Raw genomic sequence first — 16,669 nt, 5'->3', positions numbered from 1 at the left:
GCGAGGAGTGAAGTTGTGTGATTTGTTTTATTATGTTTTTTTTTTTTTTTTTGTATTGCTTAGATTTGTGGGCGAGCTCACAGCCCATCTGTTAAGTGGTTACTGGAGCCCATAGATATCTACAAAAACCGAAACGCATTACTGCTTCACGGCAGAAATAGGCAGGGTGGTGGTACCTACCCGCGCGGATTCTCAAGAGGTCCTACCACCAAAAAATTTAGTATTTCTTCAGGGTTAGGGGTAAAGTAAGGTCAGCTATAAAAACGTTGTAGAGATGGCACGCAGTCAGTCAGTAATCGGAACTTCTCGAAGCGAAACAGCGAACGGATCACCTGAAGCGAAGCGGAACAAGCGAATTGAGAGTTTTACAGTGTTTGTTGAATGTTTTAAAGTGTTTTAAGTGTTGAATACAGTTTTTAGTTGTACTTTGGTGGAATTTTATTTATCCCGAACCCCAGTGCGTAACAATAAATTAGGTTTTGTATGAAAATTAAATAGTTTACGAATTATAATTTTTATATTTTTAATGTGATCTACATTGTCGATACTTTAGCCACGGTCTTGCTTACCCATTACGTATGAAAGTTTATATGTTGTGATTACCCATAGTACGGAAAACCTTATAATGAATAAAGAAAATTTTAAAATAGTTTTTCTAATGTCAGTATATTGCGTCCCTACCTTTGATGAATATTATTTGAACACTAAAGAATAAGTTTATTTTTCGATGGAGCAATTAGATTGTTTAATGGAAACAAAAATTCAAAATAAAGAAATTATATTTTTAAATAATAAATTAAGAAGTCTTTCACAGTCTATTGAGCGATTGATTGTAAATAATCAAATTGTTTTTTTCTTTTTCTTATTGTCTTTTTTCTTTTCATTTCCCGTGAGCGATGGTCGCCGCCTGCCCCACCACCGCGACAGCTGGTCCAGCTTTGATTATCCCATCACGAATGTTCTGACCCACCTTTTCCTGCAACACAAATAACAACAATATATAATCTGACGTCAAACGAACGAGATTATTGAACAAAACAGTGTTTTTGCTAAGCAATTAGTACTAGTCATCATCTCAAATAATTTCTAACAAACTCGAATTATACTAAGAAAGAATGTACATTTTTAAAACTATTTTTCATGGTACATAACTATAGATACAAATTGAAGTCGTCGTGGCATAAAGATGCATCGGTGTTCGAATCCCAGGCGGGTACCAATTTTTCTAATGAAACACGTACTCAGGAAATATTCACAATTGACTTCCACGGTGATGGAATAACATCGTGTAATAAAAAACAAACCCGCAAAATTATAATTTGCGTAATTACTGGTCGTAGGACCTCTTGTGAGTCCGCACGGGTAGGCATCACCCTGCCTATTTCTGTTGTGAAGCAGTAATGCATTTCGGTTTGAAGGGCGGGGCAGCCGTCGTAACTATACTGAGAACTTAGAACTTATATCTCAAGGTGGGTGGCGCATTTACGTCGTAGATGTCTATGGGCTCCAGTAACCACTTAACACCAGGTGGGCTGTGAGCTGGTCCATCCATCTAAGCAATAATAAAAAAAAAAACTTACGATTTTCTTGAAAATCTTCCATCTCGGTTCAGGAGCAGCCATAACGCTCGCACACACCAAAAACACGGCGAAAACGTAAAACAGAGCTCTTGAGAAATTCATTGTGACTCCAAAGAATACGTTAGTTGAGAGGCGATGTCAAACAGTGCAATGCAACGCTGCGAATGAGGCTCTACCTGGCTGACGCGTCATTTATACCTGAAAACTACAAATGTCCATACCCGTCTTCGAGTGGTTTGCTTATTGATTCTAATCTCAATGTTGTTGAGATAAGATAGTACTTTCTCTCAAGAGCTTTTCAATGCAGCGCAGCGCTGTTGTAACTTGATCGAGGGGATCCCCTAAGTCCAAACGTACAGATGCTTTCTCATTTGTTTTTCGTTTGTATTTGAAGTCTGAGTCATGCTTTACGCCTTAATCGTGCGCCGAATGCAAATTAGAAAAGTCAACAACATTGATACACTAGCGACACAGTTTCATTCTATTGTAAGCTGTTGTAAGCTGTAATGTAGCTATCTTAGCTCGCTTAGAAAGACTGCTTTGTGCGTGCGACTCATAATACAACTTCGCATATTATATATTACTAGTGGACCATAATTATTAATTTAAATTAAAAGATTGAACATTATTATGTTTCATTGTTAAAGAATTTACTTCTATAATCACAGATTTAGCCCAGCCTACATTATATACATTTTTTTTTATTGCTTAGAAGGGTGGACTAGCTCACTGCCCACCTGGCGTTAAGTGGTTACTGGAGCCCATAGACATACACAACGTAAAAGCGCCACACACCATGAGATATGAGTTCTAAGGTATCAGTTTAGTTACAACGGCTGCCCCACCCTTCATACCGAAACGCATTACTGCGTACCCGCGCGGACTCTCGAGAGGTCCTACCACCAGTAAAAAAATTGTGTTGTGTATTCTCTCTCTCTCTCTCTCTCTAAAAGCATTATAAAAAAAATGATTTCTAAATAACTTTTTTTTTTTTATTGCTTAGATGGGTGGACGACCTCACAGCCCACCTGGTGTTAAGTGGTTACTGGAGCCCATAGACATCTACAACGTAAATGCGCCACCCACCTTGAGATACAAGTTCTAAGGTCTCAAGTATAGTTACAAACTTCAAACTAAAAACAACTTCGATAACATTCACTTATTGTAATAATCGAATAAGTAATGTAAGGAGTATTCGAGATATTTAGATTATGTTAATTACAGTGAATTCTAAAATTCTCACACGTCGTCAAGTAGAACATTTTATAAATATATTGTAGTTAATGGAAATATTTTATGATTACCGGTATGCATTATAAATCTTTAAACTCATATGGTAGGTATAATTGCTTCGCAACGACAATCTTCAAGATGGTGGTGTCTATTTTATCTATGAAAATGACATAAAATAGTGATAGTTATTAATAATTATGCTTTATGCTCTATATGCTTTATACTTCCCTCTTTATTGGGAAGTAGAGATGAAACATCAATTTTACACTAGAGCTGAGACTTATCTTTTGTCTGTGAAAATGAGTGGTGACAGGTAATGGTTTTCGCTAACAATTTAACATCACATGGTCCGTGATATTGTTCACACATCTATGTTAAATAGTGGCCCCCTGGTAGTCGAAATTCGACTAACTATAATTAATTGAATAATTGAAAATTGAATACTATTAAACTTCTATAATTACAGATTTTCCCAAGACTAACTTAAAGACAAATAGGTATTAATAAAGACAAACAATATTTAATCTATTCTCAATTTCACCACAGACTATAAGCAATATGAAAAGTTTGACAATAAAGAAATATTATGCATGCGTGCGTGTGTCAAATACATGGTAGTGTGTGTAATGATTTTATCGATTTAATGTATTTTTTATGTATAATTAAAAAAAATATTAACATTCTGCACTCCTTCTCTGTATTCTCTATAAGCGTGGAAAACTTCATACTCCTCCGTCCGCGCATTTTTCGTAAAAAGGGGCACAAAGTTTTTGCTTCACGTAATAATATATAGATAAAAACTAGTATTAACATCACAGAAACATTAGGGTAAATCTGGTCATAGTCAGTGTCTATTGACAGGAAGAGTTGCCCTAAGCATGTCATTACGGATACTCCCGATCCATTAACGGTGCTTTTAGGTACCACAAGCACCGGTCATCGTCCACGCCGAACCCGTCGCTTGCGATGAAGGGCTCGACGAGTAAATTAACCCACTGAGCCCACTGAGTTTCTCGCCGGATCTGCTCAGTTAGTCGCGTTTCCGATACGGTGGTAGATTCTGCGAAGCACTGCTTGTCCTGCTACACTGACATAGCCTCTCAAGGCTATTATTAGCTTACCTAAGCTGATAGCCTTTCTAACTAGAAAAAAAAAAAGAGTTATAAGGTTGAAATTGAGCTACAAAGGAGTAGACAGATTATTGTCTTCTTTTAATAACTGGCAGGGAATTAGTGCGTCGTGCAAAATCTGTTCAGCAACTTGGATCATAGACACATCTGAATGTATCCCATACTCACTAAAACCCGACAAACGTTACCCCCTTTTTCAAGTAGTCGGGTAAAGTAATTGCAAATCGCTCAGTAAAAAATACTTAACACACTTTTGAAGTGTATTTTTTTTTCATAATCTCCTCTGTTGACACTTTATATATATAATTACACAAATATAATTCGTGTCAGAGTTATTGCCACAGAGATTACAATATGTCTGCTCTTGTCCTGGTTATTATAAGCTTAGAATTTTATCTAAATGCTTTATAAACAATAATATAAGAGACTGCATTTCTGGTCTTATCGGGTCATTGCTCCTGGACAATCAATCAGCAGCAATCCAATACCGTATCGAAACGGAGATAGCTCAAAAGAATAAAATTATAATAAAATGCAATTGTGTTTCATTTACTGCATCGGTCCGTTCCGAGTTTAACGGTCTCTGCCCCTGGCATTGCTGAAGTCCATGGGCGACGGTAACCACTCACCATCAGGTGGGCCATATGCTCATCTACTGATAAGGTCTAAATTGAAGTCGTCGTGGCCTAAAGGATAAGACGTCCGGTGCATTCATGTTGAGCGATGGCGGGTACCAATTTTTCCAATAAAATACGTACTTAACAAATGTTCACGATTAACTTCCATGGTGAAGGAATAACATCGTGTAATAAAAATCAAACCTGCAAAATTATAATTTGCGTAATCACTGGTGGTAGGACCTCTTGTGAGTCCGCACGGGTAGGTACCACCACCCTGCCTATTTCTGCCGTGAAGCAGTAATGCGTTTCGGTATGGAGGGCGAGGCAGCCGTAGTTATAAGTGAGACCTTAGAACTCATGTTTCAAGATTTGGCGGCGTTTACGTTGTAGATGTCTATGGGCTCCGGTAACCACTTAACATCAGGTGGGCCGTGAGTTCGTCCACCCAACTAAGCAATAAAAAAAAAAAGGTAAATAAAAAATAATAAAAACAGTTGCAAACCTAGAATATATACGTCGCAAGAAACTCACAAATTATGCTTCCTAGCAAAGAGTGTTTTTACGTAATAACCTACCATTAGATCTTATAAGAGATCGTCCCTGTTCCCATTTGGTTAGTATAATGTTTTCCTCTTCCCCGGTTTCATAAATAATTTATCAGACCAACTATAATTAATTAGTACCTACGTTCAAAGTATTTACATAAAGCAACCGTATGCTCGTATTGAGATTGTGAAAAGTAATGTACTGCCTGTCTCTTCAACTTGTTCTTATTCAGTTCTGAGCGTCGAGAAAGCACATGAATTTTTTTATCTATTTCTGAAGCAAAAATGTCCGTTTGTTTGTACGGGTTTTCAGCAGCTGACGTAAATAAGTTATAGACATAGACAGACCAATGAGTGGGGTCACAATAATAGTGTTATTTGGTCACAATAATAGTGTCTGCTACCCGATGATATGTAGGCGAAGTAAAATGTCCCTTAGAAATAAGGTGACACTCTACAAAACTTGCATACGCCCCGTCATGACCTATGCAAGTGTAGTGTTCGCTCACGCGGCCCGCATACACTTAAAATCCTTTCAAATCATTCAATCCCGTTTTTGCAGGATAGCCGTCGGAGCCCCGTGGTTCGTCAGGAACGTCGACCTCCATGACGACCTGGACTTAGAGTCCATCAGTAAGTATCTGCAGTCGGCGTCCATGCGCCACTTCGATAAAGCGGCACGACACGAGAACCCTCTCATCGTGGCCGCCGGTAACTACATTCCCGATCCTGCGGACAGAATGGAAAGCAGTCGACGTCGCCCAAAACACGTCATCTCGGATCCGCCCGATCCACTAACGGTGCTTTTAGGTAATTCAAGCACCGGTCACCGTTCTCGTCGAACCCGTCGCTTACGACGAAGGGCTCGACGAGTAAATTAACTCTCAGACACAGCCCACTGAGTTTCTCGCCGGATCTTCTCAGTGGGTCGCGTTTCCGATCCGGTGGTAGATTCTGCGAAGCACGGCTCTTGCTAGGGTTCGTGTTAGCAACGTCATCAGGTTTGAGCCCCGTGAGCTCACCTACAAAAGTTAGGGTTACGCTGACATAGCCTCTCAAGGCTCTCAGCTTAGGTAGGAAAAAAAAAAATAGTGTCTGTCTTCTTCAACCCGTGTCCACCCAATGTTGAGTGTAGGTATCTTCGAATGCACCCCATTCTCTTCGGTCTCTTGCCTTTCTCATCCAGTCCCTACCAACCACTTTGACCAGGTCACCGGTCCGATGGTCATAAAACTCATGGCAAATTAGCAGCATGATAAGAGAACGTACCGTCCGGCTATGGATTGAGCTCCCCTCCGAGGTATTTCCCGAGCGCTATGACATGTCCTTCTTCAAACGCAGTAGGCAGCGGCTTCGCTCTGCTCCTGGCATTGCTGAAGTTCATGGGCGACGGTAACCACTCACCATCAGTATGCTCGTCTGCCTACAAGGGCAATAGAAAAAATCGGCTTTCTGTAAAGTCGGTTTACTGACGATAGTTGAACATGACAACGTTATAAAAAAATACTGATGGAATGGTTTCATTTTTCAAAAGAAAATTTTAATTTTATTTGTTTGATAGATATTTTGTATGGACAATTGACACCACATTCACTTTTCACTGAACTTCATACTTGACGAAAACATGTAAATGTATTATTGTATAGCAGCTGTCCACGCGGATACATCGCTCACTCAAATAGGAGAGAGACAGATGTCGAACGCTGCGGAACTCGGAGGCCGATTGTGCCTCTTTGTCGCTCATTGCGCGCTCTCGATTGCACTTCAAGCCTTAAATGGAACGCCTTAGAGAAAGGTAACGCCGCATGAGTAATGTTTTTTCGAGCGTGTAGCCGGCTCCATCGAATTATGTCACGACAAGACTTTGTCACGTCAAAAAAAACCTGCTGCGCCAACTTCTTATAATGTGGAATAAGCAGCAAGGACAAGAGTAAAGGTGTCGTTATTATAAATACATATCCGCTATGCTATGTTTCTATTTGCGTTGAAAATTTTCAGTATGTAGCCGCAGCTATCATAGAAAACAATGTATTTGACAAACGCCTGAATCTCGCTAAGTTTACATACAAATATACATGTTCCAAACAATAACATTCGGAGCGTCGTTTCGTCAAGCAATTTCACCCGCTCAGTAGAAGATCTTTGTGGTATTCCCTCAAATCCTACACAGACTGGTGCCGTGATAACAGCATGCTACTTGTAAATGTTGATTAGCAGATTCCCTGCATAATTTGCATTGTGAATGAAGTGTGGAATCTCCCTTAAAATACCGCTAGCTAATTTATATCATATTTTTAAAGTAATTCGCGAAAAACTTCGATAAATATTATTCCCATTAACCCAATTTCAACAGTTGTGATTGTTATAAAACGCAGAATAGATATAACCTCTAAAAAAATAAAAAAATAAAGTCTGATCGTATTAGGATATGGTGTATCACTCAATCCGCTTTCTTCTACAGCAAGAGCACCATGATTTCTGGTTGGAACAGGACAGCTATAGTTTCTGGTCTAATAGTCTCTGTCGAATGCCCTCACATCTCATGATGAATAGCATCTTTGACCATATGGCGTCTATAGTATAGGAAAGGCTTACGAACGGCCCAAAAGTGCTAAAAGATCATAATGAGTAAAGATTATGAGCTATTGGGCTTCTTCATTGTTATCGTGTTTGTGAAAACTAAGTGTGAAAGTGTCGTCACATAATTTGCGTGGAATTCGTAAATAATGACGTCACTGTACAAATGAATGCACTGTTTGTCCATCATAAGAATTTTATTTAGATGTATATTAAGGTAGTAATGGTTTAAGGATTGGTTAATAAAAAATGTGCATTGAATTATGTACAAAATATTTTATTGATTTTCAATTATACAACATAACGTTTATCACTAAGAAAACTTTGGCAGACATTAATTTTAAATTATATTTAAAATTGAACGTCTTATTATTAAGTCTTAAAGCTGTAATTTAATTACATATTAAAATTAACGAGTAGATTAAATAATACTAGTATTTATGGCAGTCGTTTTAAAGATCATTTTCCTATAGCTTTAGCCGAACCGAGGACCTCAATCGCCGGGCCCGCTTTGACGATGCCGTCACGGATGTTCCTGCCCATTTTTTCCTGAAAAAAAAAACAAAACAATTGGTCTGTGGAACTGCTGAGAACAATAATACGTATTTATTCATTAAACGCTCATTTAAATGATAAATTTATGTACCCTAAGGCTCTGCTAATTCAGCGGAATCATGTATAACTAACTAACTATACTTCAGACCTTAGAACTTATATCTCAATGTGGGTGGCGTTGTGGATGTCTATGAGCTCCAGTAACCACTTAACACCAGGTGGGCTGTGAGCTCGTCCACCCATCTAGCAGTAATAAAAAATAAAAAAAACTCCAGACGCAAGTGATTACCGAACAATAACTCAATCATACTAACTTTAATATTTATGATAATAATGTAACATTGAACTATGCGATTTAAGCAATAAGAATAAGTCGATTGAATCGTCAAGAAAAAATGAACTCTAATGAAAAAAGTACGAACGAACCAATTAAAACATTTACGAAAGTTTTTTTTTGCTTTAAAAAACAAAATTAAAACAAATCAGAAAAGCGGCTTCAATAAAATAAAATCATCAATTAACAATTGAATATCTGTTATTAAGCATAACCGAAATTGACCATATTAAATTCATCCGCTTTTAAATAAAGAATCATTAAAATCGGTTCTCCTTCAAAAAAGTTCTAAGGTAACAAACATTTAAAAAAAACAGTCGAATTGAGAAACTCCTCAATTTTTTGAGTCGGTTAAATAAATTACACAGAACCACTTACAATTTTCTTGAAGATCTTCCACCTGGGCTCGGGAGCAGCGCTGGTCATGCCCAAAGCCAGCACCAGAGCGAAGACGAAGGATAGGATCTTTGCGAAATTCATTGTAAGTTTATGTAAATTCAAACGCGGACCTTAAGACACAAGCGGCGCTGTACTGATCACTTGATGTGCACTATCGGAATGTAATTAATTCAGACTCGTTTCTCTTTATATATACAAATTCGCGTGGTTTGTTGTTAGACGCTCTCGAGCGCAAGATAACGGGTCAATTGAGGTTAAGCACAAACAAGGGAGGGGTACTTCCCTCGCCCGCTCTGATAAAAGTTAATCCCCTCAATTAATGCTCTCCCAGTTAATGAGGATTGCGTATTTTTAACAAAGGTCAACCGGAAAATGTGTTCCTCACGTTTGAGAGGCAATCTTGGCTTAGATAACCACAGCGATTCGGACTTGTTAGCAAAGTGATTCACCAGTGCAATATACTAGGCGAGTATATTATTATTTTCATTGCTTAGATGGTTGGACGAGCTTACAGCCCACCTGTTGTTAAGTAGTTACTGGAACCCATAGACATCTACAAGGTAAATGCGCCACCCACCTTGAGATATAAGTTCTAAGGTCTCAGTATAGTTACAACGGCTGCCCCACCCTTCAAACCGAAACGCATTACTGCTTCACGGCAGAAATAGGCAGGGTGGTGGTACCTACCCGTGCGGACTCACAAGAGGTCCTACCACCAGTGATTACGCAAATTATAATTTTGCGGGTTTGATTTTTATTACACGATGTTGTTCCATCTCCGCGGAAGTCTATCGTGAACAATTGTTGAGTACGTATATTAAGAACTGACACTTGTGTGATACTTGATGGTTATCATGACTCAATGCTTAAAGTTCGAAACGTCGCTAATAATTAATTGACTACAGAAAAACATTAACGAATAAAGGGATATTAGGATTATAGAGTGACATACATACTTATATACGTTTAAATATATACATATATACAAGGTGGGCCAAAAGAAATCACCCTATTGGAAGATGCTCTTATTTTTGCAAATGGCCGCCAATGCCAAATCTGTTTTGACATTTGTTGACTAGATAGGTGTAGAATACGAGTGAGCAAGCCATGGAGCTATACACTCCCCAAGAACGCAGAATAATCCTGTCTTTTTTTTGCCTAATAATTCGTGCCTCGCAATTAGCCATCAGCTGGTTGTCCCTAAGGCGAATTTTGGTCAAAGACCTGCGCATGTTCCTGTACAAAGTCCAGTCCGTGCATCAGCTGCTGGTTGTCGACCGCCAAGCGCGTGTAACCTACGTCCAAGCCATCCTCAATCTCGAGGACGAAGTGGACGATTTTTCAACCAAAATCATATTGAGCGATGAGGCTCATTTCCACCTCAGCCGGTACGTAAACAAGCAGAACTATCGCTTCTGGGGCACAGAAAATCCAATAGTGATGCACGAGAAGCCATTACACCTGCTCAAAGTGACTGCATGGAGCGCTGTTCACGCTGGAGGAATCATCGTGGATTTTTTTTTCGAGAACGCCGCTGGTCAAACGACAACAATGGACGGTACGTGCTATAGGGCCAATTAGAACTGGAGGACTTGTGGTTCCAACAGGACGGAGCAATAGCACACACTGCACGAGCCACAACCGATATTCTGAAGGTGGCGTTCCTGGGTCGCCTCATCTCTCGTTTTGGGAATTTGCACTGGCCCGCAAGATCGCCCGATTTAACCGTTTCAGACTTTTTTTGTGGGATTTTTGAAGTCCCGGGCTTACGTGAACAAGCTCGAGACCCTTAAGAACAACATTCGACACGAGTGAGAGGATCTGTCGCCCGAAGTTCTTGCCGAAGTGATGAAAAATGCCATAAAACGAGCCCGTAAAGCAATCAATTGTGACAGCGCCCATTTGGCCGATATCATCTTCTCGACTTGACCAATAAAATTCTAAAGGTTCAAATAATGATAATCAAAAAACGGAATTGAAGTTTTTCATTTAGAAAAAAAATGAGAGCCAAACAACATCGGATGACTTCTTTTGGCCCACCTTGTAGATGAATGAACATCTAACGGTAGACAGCTCCTTGGCTTTGCCCCTGGCGTTGCTGATGTCCATGGATGACGGTAACCACTCACCAACAGGTGGGCCGTATGCTCGTCTGTATAAGGGCAATAAAAAAATTTTAAGACAAAAAGCAAACAGACCTGGTCATTCATTACACAATATTTGCCCACTGTGGGAATCGAACCCGCTACCCCCGGCGCGGCCTACTGAGTCAGAAGTTTTAATTACGTTATAGACTAACAGATATTTCGAAGAATCTATGGCCTAATTGGCAACGAGGCTAGATTGATTCGTAGTATCAGCCATTTATATCGTGACCTTGTAATTTTGTTGCTATCGTTCACATGTACTGCGGTATTGAATTGATATAGAGTAATAAAAGCGAGAGCAGCATCATCGTGTGATTACCGGTGACGAAAATACGATCTCATGTTGTGTTGACAAACTTAAGTTAATCAGAAAAAATTGAATTAATTAATAACTTACTAGTGGTCCCCCAGTAGCCGAAATTCGATTATAATTAATTGAAATTATAACTTTGAATATTATTATGGTTCTATTGTCAAAGATTTTACTTCTATAATCAAAGGTTTCGCCAAGGCTACACGATAGACAAATAATACGAAATACAAATAATATTACATAATCTATTCTCAGTTAGACCACAGACTTTAGCAATATACAAAAGAGCATAATTTATGCGTGTGTGTGTCAAATACATGGTAGTGTGTGAATTTTTTTTTTTATTGATTTAATGTATTTTTTATGCATAACTAGCGACCCGCTCTCGCTTCGCTTCGGAAACTGTAATTTATTATTGATTTAATGGATGTTATTATACCTATAAACCTTCCTCTTCAATCACTCTATCTATTAAAAAAACGCATCAAAATCCGTTGCGTAGTTTTAAAGATTTAAGCATACATAAGGATATAGGGACAGAGAAAGCGACTTTGCTTTATACAATGTGTGATTGATTAATGCATGTTGGAGTCGAACTCACTAAAACCTCCTGTCCTCAACAACCCACGTCCGAACCTCGCATGAGTCAGAACTCATGAAAAGGCAAAGTGAAGTGCTTAGTGTGGAGCACATCTCTCCCATCACCTCCCCCTTGGGGCCCCGGACCGGCAGTCGTCGGCGCCACGCGTCCTCTCGGTCGGCAGGCTATCTGAAGTTCGCCTAGATGGCGTGGGTTAGAGTGGTTTTTCCTACGGGGTATTCCCACTGGGTCAGTACCAGCGTGGGTCGAGGGTAGCCGGCCTTCCATCACCCGGATGCTCTTGCGTAAAACGCGTGCATAGAGCAATTTGCACGTTGTCTTCTTAGGCCTTCCTTGCCGGTCCCCAGGCTGACATGTGAGGGGGACCCGAAACACGTAGAGGGCCAGGGCTTGGGCGAGATCCGCCTCCCTAGCCCCCGCTCGACGGCGGCGTGCTTGTGCGTCTCTGACGCACCCCACCACGCCGCCTCCTTCTGCGACGGTCCAAATGTTGTTGTTCGGAACTTGTATATATGCAAGCTTAACTTGAAAATGTCGTAAGCGAGATTCAAGCATCGGTCAAATATCTTGCGTTGTATGATGGCTACCGCCACAAAAAGAAGAAACAGTATAGTCCTTGCGGCACGTCGCAATGGATGAATGAGATATGACCCTAAACGTCAGGACGGTCCTCCTCCTCGCATCGTTTCCTCGCTGCTGAGGGTCGTGACCATCATATTTCAACAGGCCGGTTGTCGGTCATAGAACTCATGGCAAATTAGCAGCATGATAAGAGAACATGCTGCGTCAACCTCTTATAATGTGGAATAAGGGCAAGAAGCAACAAGAACAAGAATAGTGTCGTTATTATAATTAATATTAGGGGTTAAAGTATGAAATTGCCGATTTGTACTTAAAATTTGAAATTAGTTTTTTTTTCATTTAACATATTTATTTAATCAAACTATCTACCATTATTATCTATAGATTGCTGCCATCAAATAGGAAGGTCATTTATGTCTTTGCGATAGAGCTCTGGTGATCTAGATCTTACAAACTGTGTGAAATCATTTCGTACTGCCTCCTGGGAAGTAAACTTTTTATCACATAGAAAATTGTCCAAATCCCGAAAAAAATGGTAATCCGTTGGTGCAAGGTCTAGCGAATGCGGAGAGTGACGAATGGTTTCTATTTGCAGTTCCTGCAGAGTTAAAACGGTTTCTCGTGCTGTATGAGGTCTCGAGTTATCATGGAGCAATAATGGTGAAGATCGATTCATGAGTCGGGGCTGTTTCACTGCAAATTTTGCTATCATTGTTCGGAATTCGGCACAGTAGATATATGTCGTAATTATTTGACCAGATAGGAGAAAGCTATAGTGAATAACACCATGCTGAGACCACCAAACAGTTCCCATTACCTTTTTATTGCTAAGCTTTGCTTTAGGACACTGTTGCGGCGTTTGACCTGGGGTCAGCCATTGCATTTTTCGCTTACGGTTATCGTAAAGAATCAACTTTTCCAATATAAAAGGTATTAAAGCATGACATTTTTCATATTTTTTTATTTTATTGATTTGACGCCAATGAGTCATTGTTGTTGGTAAGGTAACATTAAGTCATGCCGCTAATTCCTGGGTAGTTTGGCTCGAATTGGCTTCCATCATCTCTTTCAATTCATTGTTATTCACATGTGTGGGCGGTCTGCCACGTGGTTCGTTCTTCAAATCAAAATTTCCGTCACGAAAGCGCTTAAACCAAAATCGCACGGTGCGTTCATTATCAGTCCCCTCTCCAAACGCAGCATTCATATTGCGAGCTGTTTCTGCAGAGTTAGTTCCGGGTCGGAGCTCGTATTCAAAAATCACTCGAATTTTCGAAGTATTCATCTTTCTTGTCTAAGCTGAATAAAAAAACAACTGAAAATCGATAGGTAATCGAATATTGCACATTTTTTAAAAGAAGAACCTCATAGGTACCATTTAAAAAAGTTTCACTCAAAAATCTCAAACCATGAAGGCTCTATGTCTTGATTAGCAGATTCCCTGCATATTTTGCATTGTGAATCTAGCGTGAAGTGTGGAATCGCCTTTAGTATACGTCATGGCGTCTGTTGTATAGGAAAGACTTGCGAACGGCCCAAAAGTGCTAAAAGATCATAATGAGTAAAAATTATGAGCTATTTGGGCTTCTTCATTGTTATCGTGTTTGTGAAAACTAAGGGTGAAAGTGTCGTCATAGAATTGGCACTCGTGAATGGTGACGTCACTGTAGATATTAAAAATGCGCTCTCTATATAGCAAAATAATTTAATTTTACTTTCGCTAACGCAAACAGCCAGAGATTGGATTGTGGAAGATGTATATTAATGTAGTAATGGTTTAAGGATTGATTAATAAAAAAATTTGCATTGAATTAAGTACAAAATATTTTATTGATTTTCAATTTTACAACATAACGCTTATCACTAAGAAAACTTTGGCAGACATTAACATCAAATTATATTTAAAATTGAATGTCTTATTATTAAGTCTTAAAGCTGTAATTTAATTACATATTAAAATTAACGAGTAGATTAAATAATACTAGTATTTATCGCGTACGTTTTAAAGATCATTTTCCTATAGCTTTAGCCGAACCGAGGACCTCGATCGCCGGGCCCGCTTTGACGATGCCGTCACGAATGTTCCTGCCCATTTTTTCCTGAAAAAATAAAATAAAACAATTAGTCTGTGGAGCTGCTGAGAGAAATTTTATACGTATTTCCTCATCAAAGCCTGTCTCTTTCTGGTCAGAACGTCTAGAGACCCTAGACGCAAGTGATAACCGAACGATAACTCAAACATAATAACATTAACATTTTTAATAATGTAACATTTAACTATGCGATTTAATAATCAAGATTAAGTCGATTGAATCGTCAAGAAAAAATGAACTCTAATGAAAAGAATCATCCGCTTTTAAATAAAGAATCATTAAAATCGGTTCTCCTTCAAAAAAGTTCTAAGGTAACAAACATTTAAAAAAAACAGTCGAATTGAGAAACTCCTCAATTTTTTAATTCGGTTTAAAAAAAATACACAGAATTGAATAAAGAACCACTTACAATTTTCTTGAAGATCTTCCACCTGGGCTCGGGAGCAGCGCTGGTCATGCTCAAAGCCAGCACCAGAGCGAAGACGAAGGATAGGATCTTTGCGAAATTCATTGTAAGTTTATGTAAATTCAAACGCGGACGTTAAGACACAAGCGGCGCTGTACTGATCACTTGATGTGCACTATCAGAATGTAATTAATTCAGAATTGTTTCTCTTTATATATACAAATTCGTGTGGTTTGTTGTTAGACGCTCTCAACCGCAAGATAACGGGTCAATTGAGGTTCAATGCAAACAAGGGAGGGAAGTACTGCTCGCTCTGATAAAAGTTAATCCCCCAATTAATGCTCTCCCAATTAGCGAGAATTTCGTATTTTTAATAAAGGTCAACCGGAAAATGTGTTCCTCACGTTTGAGAGGCAATCGCGGCTTAGATAACCACAACGATTCGGACTTGTTAACAAAGTGATTCACCAGTGCAATGTACTAGGCGAGTATATTATTATTATTGCTCAGATGGGTAGACGAGCTCACAGCCCACCTGGTGTTAAGTGGTTACTGGAGCCCATAGACATCTACAACGTAAATGCGCCACCCACCTTGAGATATAAGTTCTAAGTTCTCAGTATAGTTACAACGGCTACCACACCCTTCAAACCGAAACGCATTACTGCTTCACGGCAGAAATAGGCAGGGCGGTGGTACCTACCCGTGCGGACTCACAAGAGGTCCTACCACCAGTGATTATGCAAATTATAATTTTGCGGGTTTGATTTTTATTACACGATGTTATTCCTTCACCGTGGAAGTCAATCGTGAACATTTGTTAAGTACGTATTTCATTCGAAAAATTGGTACCCACCTGCGGGATTCGAACACCGGTGCATCGCAACAACAAATGCACCGGAAGTCTTATCCTTCAGGCCACGACGACTTCAATACGGCTTCTACGACTTCGGCCTCCCTCGCCGGTCCCCAGACTGACATGTGAGGGGGACCCGAAACACGTAGAGGGCCAGGGCTTGGACGAGATCCGCCTCCCTAGCCCCTGCTCGACGGCGGCGTGCTTGTGCGTCTCTGACGCACCCCGCCACGCTGCCTCCTTCTGCGAGATGGTGCACTCGCAGAAGTCGAGCATCGCCTTCCACGACTCATCGTAAAAAGTAAAGTAAGAAAAAAAAAATACAAAAAGGTTGGAAGGCTTAAGGACGGAGGGAAGATCTTCCACCGAGCACTTGGTATTTGCTCGGTAGACCAACGGTCCAAATGTTGTTGTTCGGAACTTGCATATATGCAAGCTTAACTTGAAAATGTCATAAGCGAGATTCAAGCATCTGTCAAATATCTTGCGTTGTATGATGGCTACCGCCACAAAAAGAAGAAACAGTATAGTCCTTGTGGCACGTCGCAATGGTTGAGTGAGGTATAGGCCTAGACGTCAGGCCGGTCTTCCTCCTCGCATCGTTTCCTCAGTGCTGAGGGTCGTGGCCATCATATTTCGACAGGCCGGTTGTCGGTCATAGAACTCATGGCAAATTAGCAGCATGATAAGAGAGCATG

The 16,669-nt window shown here is 39.9% G+C and overlaps 2 protein-coding genes and 1 long non-coding RNA gene across 3 annotated transcripts in view; all 3 read right to left on the bottom strand.

Annotated features, from left to right (window-relative positions):
* The window catches only part of LOC149499757 (uncharacterized), a 145,397-nt gene that overhangs the window by 53,918 nt on the left and 74,810 nt on the right, over window positions 1-16,669 (bottom strand). The window lies entirely within an intron of this gene.
* On the bottom strand, window positions 762-9,229 carry LOC114253023 (uncharacterized). Its single transcript, XM_089738877.1, has 4 exons — window positions 8,953-9,229; window positions 8,148-8,234; window positions 1,581-1,718; window positions 762-976 (listed from the first exon to the last, which is right to left on the bottom strand). Exons 1-4 carry the CDS (start codon window positions 9,052-9,054, stop codon window positions 881-883), a joined length of 423 nt encoding a protein of 140 aa, XP_089595003.1. The 5' UTR covers window positions 9,055-9,229; the 3' UTR covers window positions 762-880.
* Window positions 14,423-15,310, bottom strand: LOC114253021 (cecropin-B). Its single transcript, XM_089738803.1, has 2 exons — window positions 15,119-15,310; window positions 14,423-14,715 (listed from the first exon to the last, which is right to left on the bottom strand). Exons 1-2 carry the CDS (start codon window positions 15,218-15,220, stop codon window positions 14,626-14,628), a joined length of 192 nt encoding a protein of 63 aa, XP_089594929.1. The 5' UTR covers window positions 15,221-15,310; the 3' UTR covers window positions 14,423-14,625.

Source organism: Bombyx mandarina, chromosome 26 (assembly GCF_030267445.1).
Source record: "Bombyx mandarina strain Sakado chromosome 26, ASM3026744v2".
In the NCBI taxonomy this organism is placed as follows: Eukaryota; Metazoa; Arthropoda; class Insecta; order Lepidoptera; family Bombycidae; genus Bombyx; species Bombyx mandarina.
This window is presented reverse-complemented; position numbering and strand designations above follow the sequence as displayed.